This window comes from Salmo trutta, chromosome 15, assembly GCF_901001165.1.
Source record: "Salmo trutta chromosome 15, fSalTru1.1, whole genome shotgun sequence".
In the NCBI taxonomy this organism is placed as follows: Eukaryota; Metazoa; Chordata; class Actinopteri; order Salmoniformes; family Salmonidae; genus Salmo; species Salmo trutta.
This window is the reverse complement of record NC_042971.1, coordinates 34,614,107-34,641,226: the sequence shown is the minus strand read 5'-3', so window position 1 is coordinate 34,641,226 and position 27,120 is coordinate 34,614,107. Positions and strand designations below refer to the sequence as shown.

Genomic DNA, 27,120 nt, shown 5'->3' with positions numbered 1-27,120 from the left:
TTGTGCCGCACACACGGGGACTCCATTTCAATGTTACCTCCCATATGCTGGGTTCCCTTCAACCAAATAACAGACTTCCCCCAGCTCTGTCCTCACCTCTTGTACACAGCCTGCCCTAACACCACCAGTAATAACAGACTTCCCCCAGCTCTGTCTTCACCTCCTGTACACAGCCTGCCCTAACACCACCAGTAATAACATACTTCCCCCAGCTCTGTCCTCACCTCTTGTACACAGCCTGCCCTAACACCACCAGTAATAACAGACTTCCCTCAGCTCTGTCCTCACCTCTTGTACACAGCCTGCCCTAACACCACCAGTAATAACAGACTTCCCTCAGCTCTGTCCTCACCTCTTGTACACAGCATGCCCTAACACCACCAGTAATAACAGACTTCCCCCAGCTCTGTCCTCACCTCCTGTACACAGCCTGCCCTAACACCACCAGTAATAACAGACTTCCCCCAGCTCTGTCCTCACCTCCTGTACACAGCCTGCCTGCCCTAACACCACCAGTAATAACATACTTCTCCCAGCTCTGTCCTCACCTCCTGTACACGGCCTGCCCTAACACCACCAGTAATAACAGACTTCCCTCAGCTCTGTCCTCACCTCCTGTACACAGCCTGCCCTAACACCACCAGTAATAACAGACTTCCCCCAGCTCTGTCCTCACTTCCTGTACACAGCCTGCCCTAACACCACCAGTAATAACAGACTTCCCCCAGCTCTGTCCTCACCTCATGTACACAGCCTGCCCTAACACCACCAGTAATAACAGACTTCCCACAGCTCTGTCCACACCTCTTGTACACAGCCTGCCCTAACACTACCAGTAATAACAGACTTCCCCCAGCTCTGTCCTCACCTCCTGTACACAGCCTGCCCTAACACCACCAGTAATAACAGACTTCCCTCAGCTCTGTCCTCACCTCGTGTACACAGCCTACCTGCCCTAACACCACCAGTAATAACAGACTTCCCCCAGCTCTGTCCTCACCTCCTGTACACAGCCTGCCCTAACACCACCAGTAATAACAGACTTCCCCCAGCTCTGTCCTCACCTCCTGTACACGGCCTGCCCTAACACCACCAGTAATAACAGACTTCCCCCAGCTCTGTCCTCACCTCTTGTACACAGCCTGCCCTAACACCACCAGTAATAACAGACTTCCCCCAGCTCTGTCCTCACCTCCTGTACACAGCCTACCTGCCCTAACACCACCAGTAATAACAGACTTCCCCCAGCTCTGTCCTCACCTCCTGTACACAGCCTGCCTGCCCTAACACCACCAGTAATAACAGACTTCCCTCAGCTCTGTCCTCACCTCCTGTACACAGCCTGCCCTAACACCACCAGTAATAACAGACTTCCCTCAGCTCTGTCCTCACCTCATGTACACAGCCTGCCCTAACACCACCAGTAATAACAGACTTCCCCCAGCTCTGTCCTCACCTCCTGTACACAGCCTGCCTGCCCTAACACCACCAGTAATAACAGACTTCCCTCAGCTCTGTCCTCACCTCATGTACACAGCCTACCTGCCCTAACACCACCAGTAATAACAGACTTACCCCAGCTCTGTCCTCACCTCCTGTACACAGCCTGCCTGCCCTAATACCACCAGTAATAACAGACTTCCCCCAGCTCTGTCCTCACCTCCTGTACACAGCCTACCTGCCCTAACACCACCAGTAATAACAGACTTCCCCCAGCTCTGTCCTCACCTCCTGTACAAGGCCTGCCTGCACTAACACCACCAGTGCGGAGCAAGGCGCTCCCCCGATCTATTGTGAAAGTGCTCTTAAAGCAGAAACACACAAAGCAAACGGCCAGAGAAACAGCATAAAAGTGCAGTGTCAAGCATCTATTTCTGTGCGAGCTGCAGCGTGACGTGTGCTTTTGCGGCTGTGTGTGTGCACGTCTGTGCCAGGAGACAGCAGTGGGACATGCTGACTGCAGCCTTTCCCTTCAGAGAGAACACATGCCCGCACACACACAGGCACAGGGCTGTGATAATGTCGGACTGTCTGAGTTCCAACCCCAACAGAAACAGCCTGGCCACAGTCAACCTCGCATCCACACATTAACTAGACGCAGCAGATAATTTGTCAACATTAGGCTCTACAGACACTCTCTCCCTTTTAGAGCAGACATCTCCCTAAACAGGCCTTCTAGAGGTCAGACTGGCCCCTGGGTGTCTGCAACTGTGTCCCAAATGACACCATATTCCCTACATAGTGCACTACTTTTGACTAGGGACCATGGCTCTGTTCAAAGTAGTGCACCATGTAGGGAATAGGGTGCCATTTGGGGGGGACACTGTCTCTGGTGAAGAACAACAGCTTTAGCCCCACCAAGAGAATACACTGTCTGAGCCACCAAAATAAAATACAAGCTTGAACCCTGGCAGGGTTGTCACTTAACAGAGGAATAGAGATGAATGTCACACAGTACCAATCAAAAGTTTGGACACAGCTACTCATTCAAGGGTTTTTCTTTATTTTTACTATTTTCTACATTGTAGAATAATAGTGAAGACATCAAAACTATGAACTAACACATATGGAATCATGTAGATACCAAAAAAGTGTTACAAATATTTTGGCATTCTCTCCGTGATTCCATATGTGTTATTTCATAGTTTGATGTCTTCACTATTATTCTACAATGTAGAAAATAGTAAAAATAAAGAAAAACCCTGGAATGAGTAGGTGTGTCCAAACTTTAGATTGGTACTGTACGTATTGAGATTAAAATGCATCTCACATTTTAGACTGAAGTGTTGAACGTTGTTTTGTTGACTAAGATTCCAATGAAAATGAGTCAACTTCCCTTAAAAGGCAAACGTTTAAACTAAAAGTATATCCCATTACAGAAGGCTTAGGGCGCAGGTCCCTAACCAGAGATACAAACAAACAAACTGCATTGTTCACCTGGAGCAGTTGCAGTGTGACCTCTGTGCTGACTCTACAAAGTCCCAGGTTCCTACTTTCTCCATCAGCTCCTCCTCACAGGTCCCATTGGCTGTCGCTGAGAACTTACGCCTGGAGAAACACACACAACACATTATTTTTCTTAGTTACTATTGTCTACTTCTGAAAAATATTAATATATAAACGAAGTGTCAACATTAAGGGTTTATTAACTATTTCATGTCAGTGGTGTGTGCCTGTTATTTGACAGACCTATTTGGCAAATGATGAGTGTATTCGTGTTGAGGTAGATACTGTATATATACTCTAGGCCAGGTGTCCTGGAAATTACCACCAGGGACACCTGAAGTCAATATTAAATTAATCATTCTTTATTATCAGGAAGCGGGAGAGGATCCAACAAACTTAATGCACCATAGTACACGTCGATGGGGAGCTCTGCCGGGGCAGTCCCGTTAGTTCTTATATACTGCTTACACAGACAAGTTATACTTGGATGATTTAGCTTATTCATTATTCATAATTAATTCATCGTTAACGTTTGGTTCATGCATGTGACCAACACCTCAAGGCTTCTTCTCTCCAAGCTGAGACCTTGAAACTGAGACACTGTCACGTCCTGACCAGTAAAGGGGTTATTTGTTATTATAGTTTGGTCAGGATGTGGCAGGGGGTGTTTGTTTTATGTGGTTCGGGGTTTGTTGGTATATGTGTTTTGTAGAGGGGTGTTTGTTAAGAGTATTCCGGGGTTTTGGTCTATGTTCTATGTTAGTGTATTTCTATGTTCAGTCTAGTCTATCTATTTCTATGTTTAGTTAATTGGGATTGGGCCTTCAATTGGAGCCAGCTGTTCCTCGTTGCCTCTGATTGAAGGTCCTATGTATAGGGGTGTGTTTGTTATGGGAATTGTGGGAGGTTGTTTGTGCATAGCTGTGTATAGCCTGCATTACTGTTTGTCGTCCGTTCGTTTTCTTGTTTTGTTTCGTCAGTGTTCTAAATAAAGTTAAAATGAGCACTCAACCCGCTGTGCCTTGGTCCACTTCCTACGACGACCGTTACAGACACCCCTTTCGGTTCTCAAAACAATGTTCTGGGCGTACTGACAAATTGCTTATACAGATAGTGAGGATTCCTCCCAGGTGACGATCAATCAGTCACTTGCATGAGCTCAGTCAAATTGGTTATTAGAAAAGCACAAACATAACATTTTCCTTCACACAGGATTCCTTAACTGACGGCCCACGGGCCCAATTTGCCCCACAGTTTTCTGAGCAAAAAAATAATAATTATATTTAATATTTTTATTTTGGACATAAAATACTGTAAAAATACTAGCAAATCAGCTTCAAGTGATTTTCATTTTGGAAATATGTTCCAACGTATTCCCCCGCATAATAGGGAGATATATTTGATCGTATACAATTGTAAGCAAGGTTTGAAATTATTATGTTTTAGTCAAATATTATATATGTTTGGGCTTCTTGAGGTCAATTTGCAGTCTACAAATGATTTGTAATTATGTTTTGGCCCCCTGATCATCCGCTCAAGAAAAAAATCATCCCGCGGCTGAATCTAGTTGATGATCACTGCTCTAGGCTCTGTTGAGTGTGTCTATGATAGGGTAAACGTGTATGTGTGTGAATGCATGTGTGTGAGGTGTAGATATAGCTTTCCTGTCAGCTGTGTGTGAGCCTGTGCTCGTTGACAGTGTGTGTGAGCATGTGTTTGTGTGCGCAATTGTACTGGTTCTAGGGCTTTGTTGAGAGAGTGTGTATGAGACAGACGTACTTGTTCTGAGCTCTGTTGATATTGCACTCCTGCCAGACCCTCTCCACTACCTGGCTGGCTAGCCTGCGAGGGATCTTCCCCTCGTGGTGACTGGTGCTGTCCACACTGAAGCCATCCACAGCCGACGACATCTTCACCCACTTCTGAGCCGACTGGGAGTCCACTGGAGGAAAGAGGAGGTGGGAAGGGAGAGGTTCTGAATCGTCTCACCGAACCACAAGTGACAATATATATTGTCCTACAATAACCAGCTTTGACAAGACCCCTCTTGTCCACTACACACTATATAAGGGGAACATACAGGTGTCACACCAACTCTCCAGACACATTTTAATATTGTCTAATTGATATGGTAACTCTTTTTCACATAATCTATACTATACAGACTGTCATTTAAATAAACATCCATAGGTTTGTAAATACTTGCTTATTGTACCTGTCTGGGCCTCCTCGGGTGATGTGGGGGGCGTGAGGGTGACCGACGAGATGGCGGGGTCTCGTTGGGATGCAGGCACTTGGTGGCCACCCGAGTAGACGGTGGTGCAATGGGAGGACCCCTGGGGGGCAACAGCCGGGATGTCAGACTGGGGCACCAGTACCAGGCAGGCTGGGTACACCATCCTCACACCACCTGGACCGAGAGACAGACATACACTCCCGGTTAGCTACCTGGGTCATCAAATCTGAATACATTTTTTGTATGTGATCCCTGAGGGAATTGAACCCCCATCCTTTCTTCCCTGCCATTTAGCAGACTTTTAGGGGAGACTGTTCTGTTTAGGAGTGTCTTACCGACAAGGACCTCCACAGCAGCCAGGGAGTCGTCCTCCCAGTCCATGTCCTCCATCTTGTCCTCCGATGGCGAGCCGTGCTTGTCCTTGTCTTTAGAGCTGGGGCTGATGGGATAGAACTGGTTCCACTCCTCAATCAGTTTCTGGGTGGGAGGGTCTGACAGCTTGAACGACTGACCCGTCAGAGTCCCGTTCAGACCAAACGGACTCAGGATGACTGGAGGGAGGGAGAGAGAGAAAGAGAGAGATACACACAGTCAGTCTCACTACAGATGCTGTGTTACATCAGAATAAATTCCCCCATCCTACTGCATACATCCATCCCCCACCATTAGAACCACTCTCTGATTTATTACCCCCCACATCCTTTCATCCATTTTCCTTCCACCTATCACCCCTCCATCCCAGCGTTAATAATGTGACCTTTCCCCAACACAATTCTCTCTCTCCCGCCAGCACACGACTGGCCAAACACTTCCAGAGACATACAGCAGCCCATCACTGGCATGCCCAGGCCTCTCAGAGCCTATAAACAGGGCTGTATAAAGTACTGATTCACAACAAGGTAGAGAATGAACAGGATAGGGAGTGATAAATAGCGCCAACAGTATTCAGACCAAGCAGAGACCTACACTGTATTTTATTTTAACTAGGCAAGTCAGTTAAGAACAAATTCTTATTTTCAATGACAACCTAGGAACAGTGGGTTAATTGCCTTGTTAAGGGCAGATTTTTACCTTGTCAGCTCAGGGATTCAATCTTGCAACCTTCCGGTTACTAGTCCAACACTCTAACCACTAGGCTACCTGCCGCCCCAGGTATCAATCACATGTAAATAAAGCCTTTTTGCAGTAGCAGTTGTCATAAAGTACTTTTTACAGTAATCCGGGCTAGACACCAAAGAGTGGACAACCCCCTCACAGATTAGGATAATAATTAACAAGAGAAGGAAGCATAAACGGAGAATGGTTGGGGATCATTACTTCCAGTTGTGCTCATTACTGTAGTGCAGTGGTTGTCAACTAGTTTTGTCGTGTCCCAAATTAAACCAGGTTCTCAGTCACCACCCAATATTCGCATTGTGAAAAAAAGAAGCCAAAATGCCATCTTAAAAACAATTTTTAATACTATATTGATAGTAACTGTAGCAACTATGGAAATAATTTCAAATAATTCAATTTTGCCCATATTCTTGATGAAGAATGTTAATAAGCTCTAAAAGCGCTGGTTAAAAGCTCTATATTGAAAATACGAGGATTGAAGAAAAATAGTTCAGAGATTAAATTATTTCATCATTTTTACTACTTTCTACTTGGTTGTAGTCATCTACAAGTTTAAGTTCAGACTGGAGTATTATAATTTTTTTACTCAGACACCGCGACCCACCCCTTGAGAATCACTGTTGTAGTGTTTGGCCCTGTCCCTGTGAGTATTGATCTGGCCTAGTGGCTCACTGGCTGGATAGTATGGAGTTTCCAGAAGAGAGGGAGAAGGGGAGAAAGAGAGAGCGAGAAAGAGAAATGGAGAGAGAAAGAGAAAGGGTAAGATAGATACAGACAGACAGACAGACAGACAGACAGACAGACAGACAGACAGACAGACAGACAGACAGACAGACAGACAGACAGACAGACAGACAGACAGACAGACAGACAGAGATTCATGTAAAACCATCATCTCTCCTCCTTCGCCACATAACAGGGGCTGGCTGGTGGGTGTGAGGGAGGAGGGGAAGAGAAGGCAATCTCACAGGGAACACAGTGTATTAGAGAAAGAGAACATCTAGAACACAGGGTGCTGGCCAGCTAAACACAAGCCACTCAAGGTCAGGACCTTATAAGAAGGCTAGTCAATCTACATTCATATTCCCACCACACTGAGATTGGGTGGAGGGGACATAGTAAGTAGCAAGTGGATGGTGACTTCACCAGACAACTGAGTGAACATCCAGTTTCCTCAGAGAATACAACAGGAAACAGACAGACTGACTGACTAACTGACTCATACACACCTCTGATATTCTATGTGGTCCACTCCAGATCACACAACACAGCCAGGACTCCAGGACTTCATTCATTCTAACATCCAACAACTGCTTCAGCAGAAATGGAATGACTATTGAGGGAGAACCTAAGGTCATTTGCATTGCAGAAACACAAGCACTACACATCACAGAGAGAGTTTGAATTTAATTCCTGTTGATATGATTACTACATACCCTCTCTCTTTGTGTGCGCATTTCTATTTGGAACTAAATAAAAAATATCTAGCAGCGCAGGGGGAAAAGATCAAATCCAACACAATTATGGAAATGTTTCCTTTATCCCGCCCTCCCACCCTACCTCCTTCCATCTCCCCTTCTCTCTCTGTCTCCATCTCCCTGAAGACATGTCAAATATGCTCAGATCAGTTAAATGGGCTGAGAGTTCATTACATTCACTCTGCGCTGTTTTATGAGGTCATATCCTGAAGAGGCTGGAGCGCTCTACCGCACACTAAACCAAGCCTGTCAGAGGTGAGTGGTGGGGGAGAGAGGGAGGGAGACTAGCAGACATCAGCCCTTATCTGCCGCTACGCTCAATCTGCTAAAACAGACACAACTCGTGGCTAGAACACACACTTCCACACACCCTAGGAATTCAGCCTTTGGTTTGTACTGATGTCAAACACACAACATTACCTATTGGAAGATGGGGAGTGCTCTGACATACAGTACTGGTCACATCAGTGGTCCCACAGTGCATTAAACACTGTATTTAATTGAAGATAAACATCTTTGATGACCAGAGGACAATTGACTCCACATTAAACCATTGATCCATTTGCCTGTGCAATATGGAACCAAACACATAGAGCAGCATGTCTTTCAGCCTGCCACCTCAAGTCCCATACATGCTATGGACAGGTTGGTATATTGGTAAAAGAGCAGAGGCAGTACAGTACAGTAGCTAAGGGTCTGGTTCACTATCTGATAGACTTGACCTAACCCTGATCTAGCATCCATCTACACATCCAAGTATAACTGATCAAATTATGAAAGACAAGCACTGTAATTTTGAATTCCGTAAAGTGAGCGCCAAAGAAGTAAAACAATTATTGTTGTCTATCAATGACAAGCCACAGGGATCTGACAACTTGGATGGAAAATCACTAAGTATAATAGCGGATGATATCGCCACTCCTATTTGCCATATCTTCAATCTAAACCTACTAGAAAGTGTGTGCCCTCAGGCCTGGAGAGAAGCCAAAGGAATTCCGCTACCCAAGAATAGTAAAGCCCCCTTTACTGGCTCAAATAGCCAACCAATCAGCCTGATACCAACCCTAAGTAAACATTTGGAGAGAAAAAAATGTTTGACCAGATACAATGCTATTTTACTGGAAACATATTGACAACAGACTTTCAGCACGCTTAAAGGGAAGGACATTCAACAAGCACAGCACTTACAGAAATTACTGATGATTGGCTGAGAGAAATTTATTATAAAAAGATTGTGGGAGCTGTTTTGTTAGACTTCAGTGTGGCTTTTGACATTATCGATCATAGTCTGCTGATGGAACAACGTATGTGTTATGGCTTTACACTAGAGGTCGACCGATTAATCAGAATGGCCGATTAACCTGTTGGGGATAGGGGGCAGTATTTGCACGGCCGGATATAAAACGTACCCGATTTAATCTGGTTACTACTCCTGCCCAGTAACTAGAATATGGATATAATTATTGGCTTTGGATAGAAAACACCCTAAAGTTTCTAAAACTGTTTGAATGGTGTCTGTGAGTATAACAGAACTAATTTGGCAGGCCAAAACCTGAGAAGATTCCTTACAGAAAGTGGCCTGTCTGACCATTTCTTGCCATCCTTGATCATCTCTAACAAAAACAGGGGATCTCTGGCATGACGTGACACTTCCTACGGCTCCCATAGGCTCTCAGAACCCGGGAAAAAGCTGAACGACGTAATTCCATTCCCAGGCTGAAACACACTAGCGCGTTTGGCAAGTGCTCTATCAGAGGGCCATCAGACTGAGGCTCGTGCATGAGGGGATAGCATGCTTTTACTTTCACTCTCTTTGTAATAAAAAACAACAGCGGTTGACATGCTTCGAAGTACGGTAATGGAATATTTAGAATTTTTTTGTCACGAAATGCATCGTGCTCGTAACCCTTATTTACCCTTTCGGATAGTATCTTGAACACACGAACAAAACGCCGCTATTTGGATATAACAATGGATTATTTGGGACCAAACCAACATTTGTTATTGAAGTAGAAGTTCTGGGAGTGCATTCTGACGAAGACAGCAAAGGTAAGTGCTAAACTTGCTGGGTGTCTAAATAGCTAGCCCTGTGATGCCGGGCTATCTACTTAGAATATTGCAAAATGTGCTTTCACCGAAAAGCTATTTTAAAATCGGACATATCGAGTGCATAGAGGAGTTCTGTATCTATAATTCTTAAAATAATTGTTATGTTTTTTGTGAACGTTTATCGTGAGTAATTTAGTAAATTCACCGGAAGTGTTCGGTGGGAATGCTAGTCACATGCTAGTCACCTGCTAATGTAAAAAGCTGTTTTTTGATATAAATATGAACTTGATTGAACAGACATGCATGTATTGTATAACATAATGTCCTAAGATTGTCATCTGATGAAGATCATCAAAGGTTAGTGCTGCATTTAGCTGTGGTTTGGGTTTATGTGACATTATATGCTAGCTTGAAAAATGGGTGTCTGATTATTTATGGCTGGGTACTCTGCTGACATAATCTAATGTTTTGCTTTCGTTGCCTTTTTGAAATCGGACAGTGTGGTTAGATTAACGAGAGTCTTGTCTTTAAAATGGTGTAAAATAGTCATATGTTTGAGAAATTGAAGTAATAGCATTTCTAAGGTATTTGAATATCGCGCCACGGGATTCAACTGGCTGTTGAGTAGGTCAAGCGTCCCACCTAGCCCAGAGAGGTTAATTAGGGCCGATTTCAAGTTTTCATAACAATCGGTAATCAGTATTTTTGGACACCGATTTGGCGATTAAAAAAATATATATTTTTACACACCTTTATTTAACTAGGCAAGTAAGTTAAGAACACATTCTTATTTTTCAATGACGGCCTAGGAACGGTGGGTTAACTGCTTTGTTCAGGGGCAGAACGACAGATTTTTACCTTGTCAGCTCGGGGATTCAATCTTGCAACCTTACGGTTAACTAGTCCAATGCTCTAACCACCTGCTTTACATTGTACTCCACGAGGAGCCTGCCTGTTACGCGAATGCAGTAAGAAGCCAAGGTAAGTTGCTAGCTAGCATTAAACGTATCTTATAAAAAATAATCCATCAATCAATCATAATCAATAGTTAACTACACATGGTTGATGACATTACTAGTTTATCTAGCCTGTCCTGCGTTGCATATAATCGATGCGGTGCGCATTCGCGAAAAAGGACTGTCATTGCTCCAACGTGTACCTATCTATAAACATCAATGTCTTTCTTAAAATCAATACACAAGTATATATTTTTAAACGTGCATATTTAGTTAATATTGCCTGCAAACATGAATTTGTTTTAACTAGGGAAAATGTGTCACCTCTTGCAACAGAGTCAGTGTATATGCAGCAGTGTGGGCCGCCTGGCTCGTTGCGAATTGTGTGAAAACTATTTCTTCCTAACAAAGACAGCCAACTTCGTCAAACGGTGGATGATTTCACAAAAGCCCATTTGCGAAAAAAGCACAATCGTTGCACAACTGTACCTAACCATAAACATCAATGCCTTTCTTAAAATCAATACACAGAAGTATATATTTTTAAACCTGCATATTTAGCTAAAAGAAATCCAGGTTAGCAGGCAATATTAACCAGGTGAAATTGTGTCACTTCTCTTGCGTTCATTGCAAGCAGAGTCAGGGTATATGCAACAGTTTAGGCCGCCTGGCTCGTTGCAAACTAATTTGCCAGAATTTTACGTAATTATGACATAACATTGAAGGTTGTGCAATGTAACAGGATTATTTAGACTTAGGGATGCCACCCGTTAGATAAAATACGGAACGGTTCAGTATTTCACTGAAAGAAAAAACGTTTTGTTTTCGAGATTATAGTTTCCGGATTCGACCATATTAATGACCTAAGGCTCGTATTTCTGTGTTATTATATTATAATTAAGTCTATGATTTGATAGAGCAGTCTGACTGAGCGGTGGTAGGCATGCTCGTAAGCATTCATTCAAACAGCACTTTTGTGCGTTTTGCCAGCAGCTCTTCGCAATGCTTCAAGTATTTCGCTGTTTATAATTAAGTCTATGATTTGATAGAGCAGTCTGACTGAGCGGTGGTAGGCATGCTCGTAAGCATTCATTCAAACAGCACTTTTGTGCGTTTTGCCAGCAGCTCTTCGCAATGCTTCAACTCCCAAGATTAGGCTGGTGTAACCGATGTGAAATGGCTAGCTAATTAGCGGGTGCGCGCTAATAGCGTTTCAAACGTCACTCGCTCTGAGACTTGGAGTAGTTGTTCCCCTTGCTCTGCATGGGTAACGCTGCTTCGAGGGTGGCTGTTGTCGATGTGTTCCTGGTTCGAGCCCAGGTAGGAGCGAGGAGAGGGACGGAAGCTATTCTGTTACACTGGCAATACTAAAGTGCCTATAAGAACATCCAATAGTAGAAGGTATATGAAATACAAATGGTATAGAGAGAAATAGTCCTATAATTCCTATAACTACAACCTAAAACTTCTTACCTGGGAATATTGAAGACTCATGTTAAAAGGAACCACCAGCTTTCATATGTTCTCATGTTCTGAGTAAGGAACTTAAATGTTAGCTTTCTTACATGGCACATATTGCACTTTTACTTTCTTCTCCAACACTTTGTTTTTGCATTATTTAAACCAAATTGAACATGTTTCATTATTTATTTGAGGCTAAATTGATTTTATTGATGCATTATATTAAGTTAAAATAAGTGTTCATTCAGTATTGTTGTAATTGTCATTATTACATTTTTTTTTAAATAATAATAATAAAAAAGAAAAAATTAATCGGCCGATTAATCGGCAGCAGCTTTTGTTTTGTTTTTGGTCCTCCAATAATCGGCATCGGCGTTGAAAAATCACAATCAGTCGACCTCTACTTTACACCCCCTGCTATATTGTGGATAAAGAGTTGTCTAACAGAACACAGAGGGTGTTCTTTAATGGAAGCCTCTCCAACATAATTCAGGTAGAATCAGGAATTCCCCAAGGCAGCTGTCTAAGCACCTTACCTTTTTCAATATTTACTAATAAAATAGTAAAGCAATTGTGTCTATGCATGAGGATGACTTAACACTATACATGTCAGCTACTACAGTGAGTGAAATCACCGCAACACTTAACAAAGAGCTGCAGTTAGTTTCTGAATGGGTGGCAAGGAATAAGTTAGATCTACATTTATCAAACTAAAAGCACTTGTATTTGGGACAAATAATTTACTAAACCCTAAACCTCAACTAAATCTTGTAATAAATAATTTGGAAATTGAGCAAGTTGAGGTGACTAAACTGCTTGAAGTAACCCTAGATTGTAAACTGTCATGGTCAAAACATGTTGATACAACAATAGCTAAAATGGGGAGTAGTCTGTCCATAATAAAGCGCTACTCTGCTTTTTTAACAACACTATCAACAAAGCAGGTCCTACATGATCTAGTTTTGTCGCACCTGTACTACTGTTCAGTCGTGTGGTCAGGTGCCACAAAGAGAGACCTCTGAAAATTGCAATTGGCTCATATCAGGGCAGCGTGGTTGGCCCTTAAATGTACACATAGAGCTAACATTAATAATATGCATGTAAATCTCTTATGGCTCAAAGTGGAGGAAAGATTGTCTTCATCACTACTTGTTTTTATAATAAGTATTGACATGCTGAATGTACCGAGATGTCTGTTTTAACTACTAGCACACAGCCATGCATACCCCAGAAGACATGGCACTAAAGGTCTCTTCACAATCCCCAAGTCAAGAACAGACTATGGGCGGCGCACTACATAGAGCCATGACTACATGGAACTAAATTCCACATCAGGTAACTGATGCAAGCAGTAGAATCAGATTAAAAAACGGATAAAAATACACCTTATGGATGAAAAGAAAAACAGAAAGATCTATGTACAGTGTGTGAAATGTAGAAGAGCAGGGAGGTAAGGCAATAAATAGGCCATAGAGGCAAAACATAATTACAACTTAGAATTAATACTGGAGTGATAGATGTGCAGATGATGATGTGCAAGTAGAGATACTGGGGTGCAAAAGAGCAAGAGGGTAAGTAACAATATGGGAATGAGGTAGTCGGATGTGCTATTTACAGATTGGCTGTGTACAGGTACAGTGATCGGTAAGCTGCTCTGACAGCTGATGCTTAAATTTAGAGAGGGAGATATAAGACTCGAGCTTCAGTGATTTTTGCAATTCGAGGGTTTTACGAGGGTATGTGAGTGAAGGAGGCTTTGTTGCGAAATAGGAAGCCGATTCTAGATTTAATTTCGGATTGGAGATGCTTAATGTGAGTCTGGAAGTAGAGTTTACAGTCTAACCAGACACCTAGCTATTTGTAGTTAATACCATTTAAATATAGATGTTTAAATGTAGTTAATACCATTTAAATGTAGATGTTTTTGTATTTACCATATCATATGAACACAGATTCATAAACCTTTTACCTTCTCATAAGTAGACATAATTGCAAATGATTTAATCCTTCCAATAGAAAAAAAATAAAACAATTGTTTTACAAATGTAACTTTAATTAAATGAGTTGTCTCTTCACATGAGATGATTTCACTGAACAACAAAAGAAAGGGAATATTGAATGATCCCCAATGATACATCGCATCTCCCAAAAACATTTTCAATATACATCTGTAAAATTATAGTTTAGAAACTAAAGCTTTGGTTGTCTTCCTCTCAAGCTTCCATGTCTTCTCCCTGGACCTCCTCAATGTCCACCTCTTGATCATCAGACTCTGAGGCCTCATCTTCACTGTCACTTTCCAACCTTGTTGAGGATGGCTCATTGTCAGTCTCAAAAAAGTCAAAAAGTCTCAAATTTGCAAGGATGGCCACCAATTTGTCAACCCTTGTATTGGTCAGCCTGTTGCGTGGTTTGGTGTGTGTGTTCCCAAACAAGGACCAGTTGCTCTCTGAGGCAGCTGATGTTGGTGGGATTTGGAGGATGATGGAGGCAACAGGGGAAAGAGCCTCAGATCCACAAAGTCCCTTCCACCAGGTGGCTGATGAGATATGTTGGCACGACTGCCATATTGCATCTCCATCCCAAAGTCCATGCTTGGAAGTGTACTTCGCCAGACTGCCAAGAACCTTGCCCTCATCCAGGCCAAGGTGGCGAGACACGGTAGTGATGACACCATAGACCTTGTTCATCTCTGCACCAGCCATGATGCTCTTGCCAGCATACTTGGGGTCCAACATGTATGCTGCGGCATGTATGGGCTTCAGGCAGCAGTCTTCACGCTTTTTGATGTATTTCAGAACTGCAGTTTCCTCTGCTTAGAGCAACAGTGAAGTGGGCAGGGCAGTACGGATTTCTTCTCTTACATCTGCAAGCAGAGTCTGAACATCAGACAGGATGGCATTATCTCCCTCAATCCGTGCAATAGCTACTGCTATAGGTTTCAGGAGTTTCAGGCTGCTTACCACTCTCTCCCAAAATACATCATCCAGGAGGATCCTCTTGATGGGGCTGTCCATATCGGCAGACTGTTATATGGCCATTTCTTGAAGGGACTCCTTCCCCTCCAGGAGACTGTCAAACATGATGACAACACCACCCCAATGGTTGTTGCTGGGCAGTTTCAATGTGGTGCTCTTATTCTTCTCACTTTGCTTGGTGAGGTAGATTACTGCTGTAACTCGATGACCCTTCACGTACCTAACCATTTCCTTGGCTCTCTTGTAGAGTGTATCCATTGTTCTCAGTGCCATGATGTTCTCGAGGAGCAGATTCAATGCATGAGCAGCACAGCCAATGGGTGTGATGTGAGGGTAGGACTCCACTTTAGACCAAGCAGCCTTCATGTTCGCAGCATTGTCTGTCACCAGTTCAAATAACTTCTGTGGTCCAAGGTCATTCAGCCTTGCCTTCAGCTCATCTGCAATGTAGAGACCGGTGTGTCTGTTATCCCTTCTGTCTGTGCTCTTGTAGAATACTGGTTGAGGGGTGGATATGATATAGTTAATTATTCCTTTCCCACGACCATTCGACCACCCATCAGAGATGATTGCAATACAGTCTGCTTTCTCTATGATTTGCTTGACCTTCACTCTGCATCCAGCAAATGAGTAGATAAAGCATGTCTGGTTGGAGGGGTGTCAGCTGGGCGAAGGACATTCAGAAATCTCTTCCAATACACATTGCCTGTGAGCATCAGAGGTGAAGCAGTTGCATACACAACTCGAGCAAGACTTTCATCAGCATTTCTCTGACTACATTCCTCCATTGAGTCAAAAAACCTTCTGATTCCAGGAGGACCATGAGCTGTTGCTATCGATAAGGTGTCTGATTCATAATTTTCACCTCAAATAGAAGTAGAGGGACTTTTGTCAGAGGTTGCTTGTTGTGAGCGCTGAGGGAACTTTATGCACTTGGCCAGATGATTCTGCATCTTTGTTACACTCTTCACATATGATTTGGCACAGTATTTGCAAATGTACACAGCTTTTCCTTCTACATTAGCTGCAGTGAAATGTCTACACACATCAGATAGTGCCCGTGCCATTTTCCTGTAAAGATTAGAAGAAAAAAAATGTTTAAAAAAATAATACAATTCCATGTACAGATAAATAGCTAAGCAGTTAGATTAAACAACTGCCTTGTAAGATACATGTTTTAAAATGAAACATGTACGGAAACAGGTGAATTAACACTCCTCAGTAACCAGGCTAAAGCAAGCTAAAACCCACATGGTAGCAAAACCTAACTAGCAGAAATTAAAAAGTTAGAAATTATTTGAACACTTTGCTGTAGGCTACTACTTACTAGTTAACAAAAAATCATGTATGTCATATACAATATATTCACCCCACCAAGTATTGTAATCAAAACTTACCAGAAAGCATGTAGTCCTTGGATCAGACAGTGTAGTAGTGTCGGCTCAATAGCATCTCATTAGTGTTCAAGATCTTGAGAATCAGCTGTAAATGTGATGGAAGAATGCACTGTGCATGCAGAGGGTTGCAATTCCATTGAATTGGGGATAGTCTAACCAAAATATGCCACAAGACCTAGGCCTTATGTGTATCCCACAAAAAAGGTTCACTGTTATAAGCTAACTTTTTTTAATGAATTTAAGCAAAATTCCCCAAATTCCCGGGCTTAACTTTCCATTGAAATTTACCGGAAAAATCCCTGAAATTCCTGGAATGTTTCCGACCCTTTGCAACCCTACTAGTGACTAAAGAGAGATTGAGAGAGTCACACAGTGTAGTGCTATGCTGTGCAGTGTAGATCTATCTATCTACAGTGAGGGAAAAAAGTATTTGATCCCCTGCTGATTTTGTACGTTTGCCCACTGACAAAGAAATGATCAGTCTATTAATTTAATGGTAGGTTTATTTGAACAGTGCGAGACAAAATAACAACAAAAAAATCCAGAAAAACGCATGTCAAAAATGTTATAAAATTATTTGCATTTTAATGAGGGAAATAAGTATTTGACCCCTATGCAAAACATGACTTAGTACTTGGTGGCAAACCCTTGTTGGCAATCACAGAGGTCAGACGTTTCTTGTAGTTGGCCACCAGGTTTGCACACATCTCAGGAGAGATTTTGTCCCACTCCTCTTTGCAGATCTTCTCCAAGTCATTAAGGTTTTGAGGCTGACATTTGGCAACTCGAACCTTCAGCTCCCTCCACAGATTTTCTATGGGATTAAGGTCTGGAGACTGGCTAGGCCACTCCAGGACCTTAATGTGCTTCTTCTTGAGCCACTCCTTTGTTGCCTTGGCCGTGTGTTTTGGGTCATTGTCATGCTGGAATACCCAGCCACGACCCATTTTCAGTGCCCTGGCTGAGGGAAGGAGGTTCTCACCCAAGATTTGACGGTACATGGCCCCGTCCATCGTCCCTTTGATGCGGTGAAGTTGTCCTGTCCCCTTAGCAGAAAAACACCCCCAAAGCATAATGTTTCCACCTCCATGTTTGACGGTGGGGATGGTGTTCTTGGGGTCATAGACAGCATTCCTCCTCCTCCAAACACGGCGAGTTGAGTTGATGCCAAAGAGCTCCATTTTGGTCTCATCTGACCACAACACTTTCACCCAGTTGTCCTCTGAATCATTCAGATGTTCATTGGCAAACTTCAGACGGGCATGTATATGTGCTCTCTTGAGCAGGGGGACCTTGCAGGCGCTGCAGGATTTCAGTCCTTCACGGCGTAGTGTGTTACCAATTGTTTTCTTGGTGACTATGGTCTCAGCTGCCTTGAGATCATTGACAAGATCCTCCCGTGTAGTTCTGGGCTGATTCCTCACCGTTCTCATGATCATTGCAACTCCACGAGGTGAGATCTTGCATGGAGCCCCAGGCCGAGGGAGATTGACAGTTATTTTGTGTTTCTTCCATTTGCAAATAATCGCACCAACTGTTGTCACCTTCTCACCAAGCTGCTTGGCGATGGTCTTGTAGCCCATTCCAGCCTTGTGTAGGTCTACAATCTTGTCCCTGACATCTTTGGAGAGCTCTTTGGTCTTGGCCATGGTGGAGAGTTTGGAATCTGATTGATTGATTGCTTCTGTGGACAGGTGTCTTTTATACAGGTAACAAACTGTGATTAGGAGCACTCCCTTTAAGAGTGTGCTCCTAATCTCAGCTCGTTACCTGTATAAAAGACACCTGGGAGCCAGAAATCTTTCTGATTGAGAGGGGGTCGAATACTTATTTCCCTCATTAAAATGCAAATCAATTTATAACATTTTTGACATGCGTTTTTCAAGATTTTTGTGTTGTTATTCTGTCTCTCATTGTTCAAATAAACCTACCATTAAAATTATAGACTGATCATTTCTTTGTCAGTGGGCAAACGTACAAAATCAGCAGGGGATAAAATACATTTTTCCCTCAATGTAAGTCATGTTTTGCAGAGGGGTCAAATACTTATTTCCCTCATCAAAATGCAAATCATTTTATAACATTTTTGACATGCGTTTTTCTGAATTTTTTTGTTGTTATTCTGTCTCTCACTGTTCAAATAAACCTACCATTAAAATTATAGACTGATCATTTCTTTGTCAGTGGGCAAACGTACAAAATCAGCAGGGGATCAAATACTTTTTTCCCTCACTGTATCTATCTATCAACCTGCCATGCAAAAAAACAATCCTTCTCTACCATTACTGGAATTACATTCAATAACCTGCTATTGATTATATAGACCAGCAGGCTTTAATATAAGGGGTTTGAAAATTAGAATATTTCATTTATACACTTTATTCAGACAGCTGGAAACAGAAGGGGAGACAGGCAAGTGGGAAAACAGTAGGAAGGGTGGATACGGGGATTAAACCTGGTTTGCGGCGGGGAGCTGAGTATATGTGACTGGCTGGGAGCGTTAGGCCTACCGCTTAACCACAACTAGTTTTCCCTGTGCTGCGCTGCCGCTGCCGCTGTGCTCCAGTCAGATCAGAGAATGAACAAAGTGATCACCATTATTAGGTGGGTGGAGAGGGGATGCAGGGGAGCTGAGGAATTACTCAGAGTCTAACTGAGAGAGGAGTTGAGAGGAAGAGAAGAGCGGAGGTGGCATTTTGTTCCCTAACCTAAGGCAAAGCCCTTGTGCCTTGTGTAATGATCGCTTCTTCAAGCTTCACTCCCCCTCCTTCTCCTCTGTAGTGAGGGAGCCTCTCTCGCTCTCTTTCTTTTGTTGGGATCTCTTTTGTTGCGGTGTAGTCTCTCCCACTTCTCTGTGTGTCTGTGTTATACACGCTGCCTGGCGCCGTCTTTGCTGCTGCCGTTGGGCCCCGCTAATTGTACAGATGTCTATAGCAGCAGAGCTCAGCTAGTGGGGACAGCCCTCTGAGGGCTAGAGGGAGGGAAGGAGGGAGGGAGAAGAGGTTGAGGAAGGTGGAGGGAGAGGGAGAACAAGAAGAGAAGTAGAATGGGAGGTGGTGGTGGCAGGGGAGAGGTGGAGGTATTGGGGAAGGGTACGTGAGGAGGAGTAGGAAAAGGACAGGGAAAAGCCAGAAGAAGGGGAAAGAGGGGGAGGGACAGAGAGAGGTGTGTGAGGGCTGCTGGTGGCACATCATTACTGTCAGGCTGTTTGATGAAGCGAGGCGGAGTGGAGGAGAGGAGCGGAGAAGAGAGGAGGGGCCTGTTCTTAATACCTGAGGATTACCCTTGTCTTCTATTAGATACACGACACAGAGCAGAGAGAACAGAGCAGTGTGTGTGTGTGTGTGTGTGTGTGTGTGTGTGTGTGTGTGTGTGTGTGTGTGTGTGTGTGTGTGTGTGTGTGTGTGTGTGTGTGTGTGTGTGTGTGTGTGTGTGTGTGTGTGTGTGTGTGTGTGTTTTGGTTTTATTATCCTTGTGGAGACCAGAAGTCCTCACAAGGATAGTAATAATTGGTGACATTTTGCCAGAACAAGGGTTACAATTTGGGTTAGGGTAAGAATGAGGGTTTAGTGTTGTCACGATACCAGAATTTTGACTTTGATGCCAATACACGGTTTAGTATCACAAAACTCGATACCATCACGATACTCGATACCATCACGATACTCGATACCAAAACGATACCACGGCAAAAAAAGAAGGCATATTAGCCAAAGTCACTGAATGCCACGGTATCCAGACAGATAAACTCAGTTACTGCTCTGTTCAATCATTGGGCATCTTTTGAGGTAAATATCATTACATTTGCAATTTTTTTGAGACAGTCGTCTACGGATTAATGAATCAATTATACAATCATACAATCAATTTGACTTTGATTTAACAATCTAACTACATAATGGTAATCATTTATTTTAGTAGTAAACTGGGTAAATCAAGATGTAGCCTAGGTCTATCCACAATACAGGTGAATGCATATTCAATAGGAGTGTGTATGCATTGCTTGTTTTGGCTTATTTTATAGGGTTACAGATGACAAACAATCTGTTTCCCTTCCATGTGGGACTTATTGTAATGATCAACAACATTTGCATAGAAGTAGCTTCTTTTATAAAAATGTGCTTTGTCTCTTTAACCAGAAATGACGTCATTCACGATGACCGAATAAGTTAATGATTAAAGTTTTTGGTGGCAATCAGCTTTGAAATTAGCATGTTTTGCGTTATGGTTTGCATATTTTCACAAACAAAGTACTAATTGATGTTAGCTTTAGCTGTCAGCTAGCAAGGAAAGTTAGCCTACAAACCTGGACGTTACTGGTATCGCATTGTAAAGTGTTCTAGCCTATATGGACATTGTTTTGCGAACAGTAATGAACAGTTTCAACCTTTCTACATGCCGTGTCGCATTATTCAAGTGTGTTAACTTCTGTGCATCATGAGTGGGGAGCTAACATGATGCAGCCCAGACTCCCAGTGCAGGCTAGCAATGAGGGGTTGGCTGTGCTGATAGACAAGGTTGTTCCGTAAGACACATTTGACAGAAGTACCGAAAGTAACCCAAATTCTAGTACCGAATAGTTTTTCATGTTCTAGTTTCAAAAAAGTATCAATGTTTTGGTTTACCGTGCAACACTATTAGGGTTAGGGGTTAGGTTTAGGAGATAGGATTAGGGGTTTGGTGTTAAGGTTATGGTTATGGAAAATAGGATTTTGAATGGGAATCAACTGTTTGGTCCCCACAAGGAAAGTAAAAAAAATGTGTGTGTGTGTGTGTGTGTCTGCGTGCCTGCGTGCGTGCGTGCATCTGCATGTGTGTGGGTGTCCACATGTGTGTACACTCCACCCACCTTGGAAGGGGCTGGAGGCCTGCTGGGCCAGGGTGAGGTGCTCGTCACTCAGGTGGTAGACAGGCTGGTGCTGGTTGATCTCCACACTGGTGCAAACGTTACTCTCCCCGTGGAGGAAGAAGGGGAACGAGCACGACAGGTGTTCACTGTGGAGGGAGAGAAAGACAGAGCGTGAACAGAGTGTGTCATTTTAACTCGGATGGCCCATTCTAGGAGTGGATGTGTGTGAACTATTGAATGGAGGACACAACAGAGCAGGAGGAGAGGGAGGACGAGAAGAGAGAGAGAGCGAGAAAGGGCAAAACACTCAATTTCCCTGCTAATGGAGGGGTGGAGGAGCGGAGAGAGAGAATGAGGAGGAGGAAGATTAAAAATGAGCTCTCTCTTTTGTGGGAGATTACAATGACATCTTTGAGCCATGGAAAGCTCTAACATGACCGTTCTCCTGGCTGGAATACAATAGGAGGAGGGGTTAGGGAAATGATGTCACTGATTAAATGGAGACATAACATGACATCATCACAAAACAAATCAAGTCGTTTCACCAGTGGAACATAGAACTTAATCACTTTACAGTATTATTCTCATACTACAGAAGAATGCTGTCTGTACCGTAGTGTGTGTGTTGATTTTGGATTTGTTGTTTGCACTCCAAGTGACCAACAAAGAGGGCGAACCCTGGCTCACTCTGGCATGCCATCAAAGAGGTGAGCTCTTGAGAACACTAACCTACACATACAGAGTTACAGACATGCCATCCAAATCTCTGACGTTGAAAAAGACACCTGCCAGTGCCGGCATGACTTCAACTGGGATGAGAGGATGTGAGAAAGATAGAGGGAGTAGAGAAAGAAAGCGAGAGGGAGTGAGACAGATGGAAAAGTGACAGGGAAAAATAGCACGCGAGAGAGAGGGGTAAGACATGGACTATTGTCTCTGTTTCTCTGTGTCTGCTTCCTCTCATCCTATGCAGCACAGCCAACTGACAGATGACCAAATGAAAGCGGACGCAGTAAATTTGCGAGAGGATCAAAGAAGGGGGTGCCTCTTTAGAGGATTTGGTTAAGCAAATATCTCTCCCTCTCTCTACCACTCGCTCTCTCTCTCTCACACTCCCTCTCTCCCTGGCAGAGTTGCTGCTGCAGAGGATTAAAAAAAAGGAGAAATAAAAAAGGAGAGAAAGAAGTGAGGGGATCAGACTAATAATATATTATGATCATGAGAGGGTCTGAGGAACTAAGTGGCACGAGGCTGGAGGAGAGAGGAGACAGCATGTCTCCTACGAGAGGATAATACCTCGGCTGTATATAAACATTTACACTACAGAGAGTATTTGTGTACCTGACATGCACTAACAAGGATAGACTATACAACGGAAATAAGTCAGTGACTTGATTGTATTATCCTTGATCGTTTTCTAAATGTATGTAGCTACTGAATGTTAAAAAAAAAAAAAATTGTCAAATCAATGAAATCAATCAATACCAAGAGAGGTGTTGCCGTATCATATCAGCTGTGATACTTACTGAAAAAATTGACCGATGAAAATAGTCACCATAACTTATCCCCTTGTATGAACTGATTTGTTCATAAGATCAATAAAAGAGTGGGATAGCAACAACATATTCCTGGTGGCTGATGACTAGGCCACGCCCAAGGACGTTACTTTCTTCTCCGCAATGAGTCTGGATCTGAGTACCTCCCAGGCCCTTCACTGAATGCCAACACACTCGGGGCCATCTGATTGGTCCAGAAACCAATGGGTTGAGCCAGAACCAGAACACACATGAGTAAATTCATAATTGGCTTTGATACTCTGATTGATTGGAGACGATTGTTTTGTGCAACACCCCTCGTGCACCTTGTTACCATAAACGACTTCAATGATGGCAGTGTCAGACTAAAACATGTGGTGAACGACAGAGCAGTGGAAGTATTTTGTTTGAGTCGCCAGGCTAGATGGCTGTAGCATCAGAGAAGTCTTTCCCTGTGTTTAGGACATGTTAACAGAGCTGCTCTACTCTTTAATGTCTGTAGGAACAGCTCCAGGCTCAGAGGTAGTAAAAGTAGTAAACCCATCACTCCAGACACAGTAGTAAAAGCATCAGCACAGACAAACACATTTCCTCACTACTGTCTGTCTATGAAGCAGAATCCCTCCTCTTTTTCTCTCTGCTCAGACATTTAAGCTGCTGTTAGGTTCCCACAGAGCAGCCTGTCTCTTCCTGCCCTGGGGCCTGATTGACTAGAAGGTCACAGTGGGAAGGTCTCTCCCTGCCCCCAGGGCAGACTGACTAGAATGTCATAATGGGAAGGTCTCTCCATGCCCCCAGGGCAGACTGACTAGAATGTCATAATGGGAGGGTCTCTTCATGCCCCCAGGGCAGACTGACTAGAATGTCATAATGGGAGGGTCTCTTCATGCCCCCAAGGCAGACTGACTAGAATGTCATAATGGGAGGGTCTCTCCATGCCCCCAAGGCAGACTGACTAGAATGTCATAATGGGAAGGTCTCTCCATGCCCCCAGGGCAGACTGACTAGAATGTCATAATGGGAGGGTCTCTCCATGCCCCCAGGGCAGACTGACTAGAATGTCATAATGGGAGGGTCTCTCCATGCCCCCAGGGCAGACTGACTAGAATGTCATAATGGGAAGGTCTCTCCATGCCCCCAGGGCAGACTGACTAGAATGTCATAATGGGAGGGTCTCTCCATGCCCCCAGGGCAGACTGACTAGAATGTCATAATGGGAGGGTCTCTCCATGCCCCCAGGGCAGACTGACTAGAATGTCATAATGGGAGGGTCTCTCCATGCCCCCAGGGCAGACTGACTAGAATGTCATAATGGGAGGGTCTCTCCATGCCCCCAAGGCAGACTGACTAGAATGTCATAATGGGAGGGTCTCTCCATGCCCCCAGGGCAGACCGACTAGAATGTCATAATGGGAGGGTCTCTCCATGCCCCCAGGGCAGACTGACTAGAATGTCATAATGGGAGGGTCTCTCCATGCCCCCAGGGCAGACTGACTAGAATGTCATAATGGGAGGGTCTCTCCATGCCCCCAGGGCAGACTGACTAGAATGTCATAATGGGAAGGTCTCTCCATGCCCCCAGGGCAGACTGACTAGAATGGCATAATGGGAGGGTCTCTCCCTGCCCCCAGGGCAGACTGACTAGAATGGCATAATGGGAAGGTCTCTCCATGCCCCCAGGGCAGACTGACTAGAATGTCATAATGGGAGGGTCTCTCCATGCCCCCAGGGCAGACTGACTAGAATGTCATAATGGGAGGGTCTCTCCATGCCCCCAGGGCAGACTGACTAGGGGTGGATTTACATTAGTAAAATATGTCTAGTGAGATCTATCTTCAACAGACTGCCCCATAGAGAGAGACTGTGTGTCATAGAGAGAGACTGGGTGCCACAGAGAGAGACTGGGTGCCAGAAGACTGGATGCCATAAAGAGAGACTGGATGCCATAGAGAGAGACTGGGTGCCACAGAGAGAGACTGGGTGCCATAGAGAGAGACTGGGTGCCACAGAGAGAGACTGGGTGCCACAGAGAGTGACTGGGTGCCATAGAGAGAGACTGGGTGCCATAGAGAGAAGACTGGGTGCCATAGAGAGAAGACTGGATGCCATAGAGAGAAGACTGGATGCCATAGAGAGAAGACTGGGTGCCAGAAGACTGGATGCCATAGAGAGAGACTGGATGCCATAGAGAGAGACTGTGTGCCATAGAGATTGACTGGGTGCCATAGAGAGAGACTGGGTGCCATAGAGAGAGACTGGGTGCCATAGAGAGAGACTGTGTGCCATAGAGAGAAACTGGGTGCCATAGAGAGAGACTGGGTGCCACAGAGAGAGACTGTGTGCCATAGAGAGAGACTGGGTGCCATAGAGAGAGACTGGGTGCCATAGAGAGAGACTGTGTGCCATAGAGAGAGACTGGGTGCCATAGAGAGAGACTGTGTGCCATAGAGAAAGAGCAACATGAAGAACACCGCTAGTACAGAGTCAGCTAATATAAAAGAGCCCTGACAGCCAGGAGAGTGACTGCCAGATCAGAGTCAGCTAATATAAAAGAGCCCTGACAGCCAGGAGAGTGACTGCCAGATCAGAGTCAGCTAATATAAAAGAGCCCTGACAGCCAGGAGAGTGACTGCTAGATCAGAGTCAGCTAATATAAAAGAGCCCTGACAGCCAGGAGAGTGACTGCTAGATCAGAGTCAGCTAATATAAAAGAGCCCTGACAGCCAGGAGAGTGACTGCCAGATCAGAGTCAGCTAATATAAAAGAGCCCTGACAGCCAGGAGAGTGACTGCTAGATCAGAGTCAGCTAATATAAAAAAGCCCTGACAGCCAGGAGAGTGACTGCTAGATCAGAGTCAGCTAATATAAAAGAGCCCTGACAGCCAGGAGAGTGACTGCCAGATCAGAGTCAGCTAATATAAAAGAGCCCTGACAGCCAGGAGAGTGACTGCCAGATCAGAGTCAGCTAATATAAAAGAGCCCTGACAGCCAGGAGAGTGACTGCTAGATCAGTCAGCTAATATAAAAGAGCCCTGACAACCAGGAGAGTGACTGCTAGATCAGAGTCAGCTAATATAAAAGAGCCCTGACAGCTAGGAGAGTGACTGCTAGATCAGAGTCAGCTAATATAAAAGAGCCCTGGCAGCCAGGAGAGTGACTGCCAGATCAGAGTCAGCTAATATAAAAGAGCCCTGGCAGCCAGGAGAGTGACTGCTAGATCAGAGTCAGCTAATATAAAAGAGCCCTGGCAGCCAGGAGAGTGGCTGCTAGATCAGAGTCAGCTAATATAAAAGAGCCCTGACAGCCAGGAGTGTGACTGCCAGATCAGAGTCAGCTAATATAAAAGAGCCCTGACAGCCAGGAGTGTGACTGCCAGATCAGAGTCAGCTAATATAAAAGAGCCCTGGCAGCCAGGAGAGTGACTGCTAGATCAGAGTCAGCTAATATAAAAGAGCCCTGGCAGCCAGGAGAGTGACTGCTAGATCAGAGTCAGCTAATATAAAAGAGCCCTGACAGCCAGGAGTGTGACTGCCAGATCAGAGTCAGCTAATATAAAAGAGCCCTGGCAGCCAGGAGAGTGACTGCTAGATCAGAGTCAGCTAATATAAAAGAGCCCTGACAGCCAGGAGAGTGACTGCTAGATCAGAGTCAGCTAATATAAAAAAGCCCTGACAGCCAGGAGAGTGACTGCTAGATCAGAGTCAGCTAATATAAAAGAGCCCTGACAGCCAGGAGAGTGACTGCCAGATCAGAGTCAGCTAATATAAAAGAGCCCTGACAGCCAGGAGAGTGACTGCCAGATCAGAGTCAGCTAATATAAAAGAGCCCTGACAGCCAGGAGAGTGACTGCTAGATCAGTCAGCTAATATAAAAGAGCCCTGACAACCAGGAGAGTGACTGCTAGATCAGAGTCAGCTAATATAAAAGAGCCCTGACAGCTAGGAGAGTGACTGCTAGATCAGAGTCAGCTAATATAAAAGAGCCCTGGCAGCCAGGAGAGTGACTGCCAGATCAGAGTCAGCTAATATAAAAGAGCCCTGGCAGCCAGGAGAGTGACTGCTAGATCAGAGTCAGCTAATATAAAAGAGCCCTGGCAGCCAGGAGAGTGGCTGCTAGATC

The 27,120-nt window shown here is 44.2% G+C and overlaps 1 protein-coding gene across 1 annotated transcript in view; it reads right to left on the bottom strand.

Moving 5' to 3' along the window:
- The window catches only part of med13a (mediator complex subunit 13a), a 121,498-nt gene that overhangs the window by 40,730 nt on the left and 53,648 nt on the right, over positions 1–27,120 (bottom strand). Inside the window, exons 4-8 of the mRNA XM_029691161.1 lie at positions 21,467–21,612; positions 5,518–5,733; positions 5,162–5,356; positions 4,726–4,888; positions 2,938–3,048 (exon numbers count right to left, since the gene is read on the bottom strand). Coding sequence (XP_029547021.1) covers positions 2,938–3,048; positions 4,726–4,888; positions 5,162–5,356; positions 5,518–5,733; positions 21,467–21,612 — 831 coding nt within the window. The remainder of the gene's footprint in view (positions 1–2,937; positions 3,049–4,725; positions 4,889–5,161; positions 5,357–5,517; positions 5,734–21,466; positions 21,613–27,120) is intronic.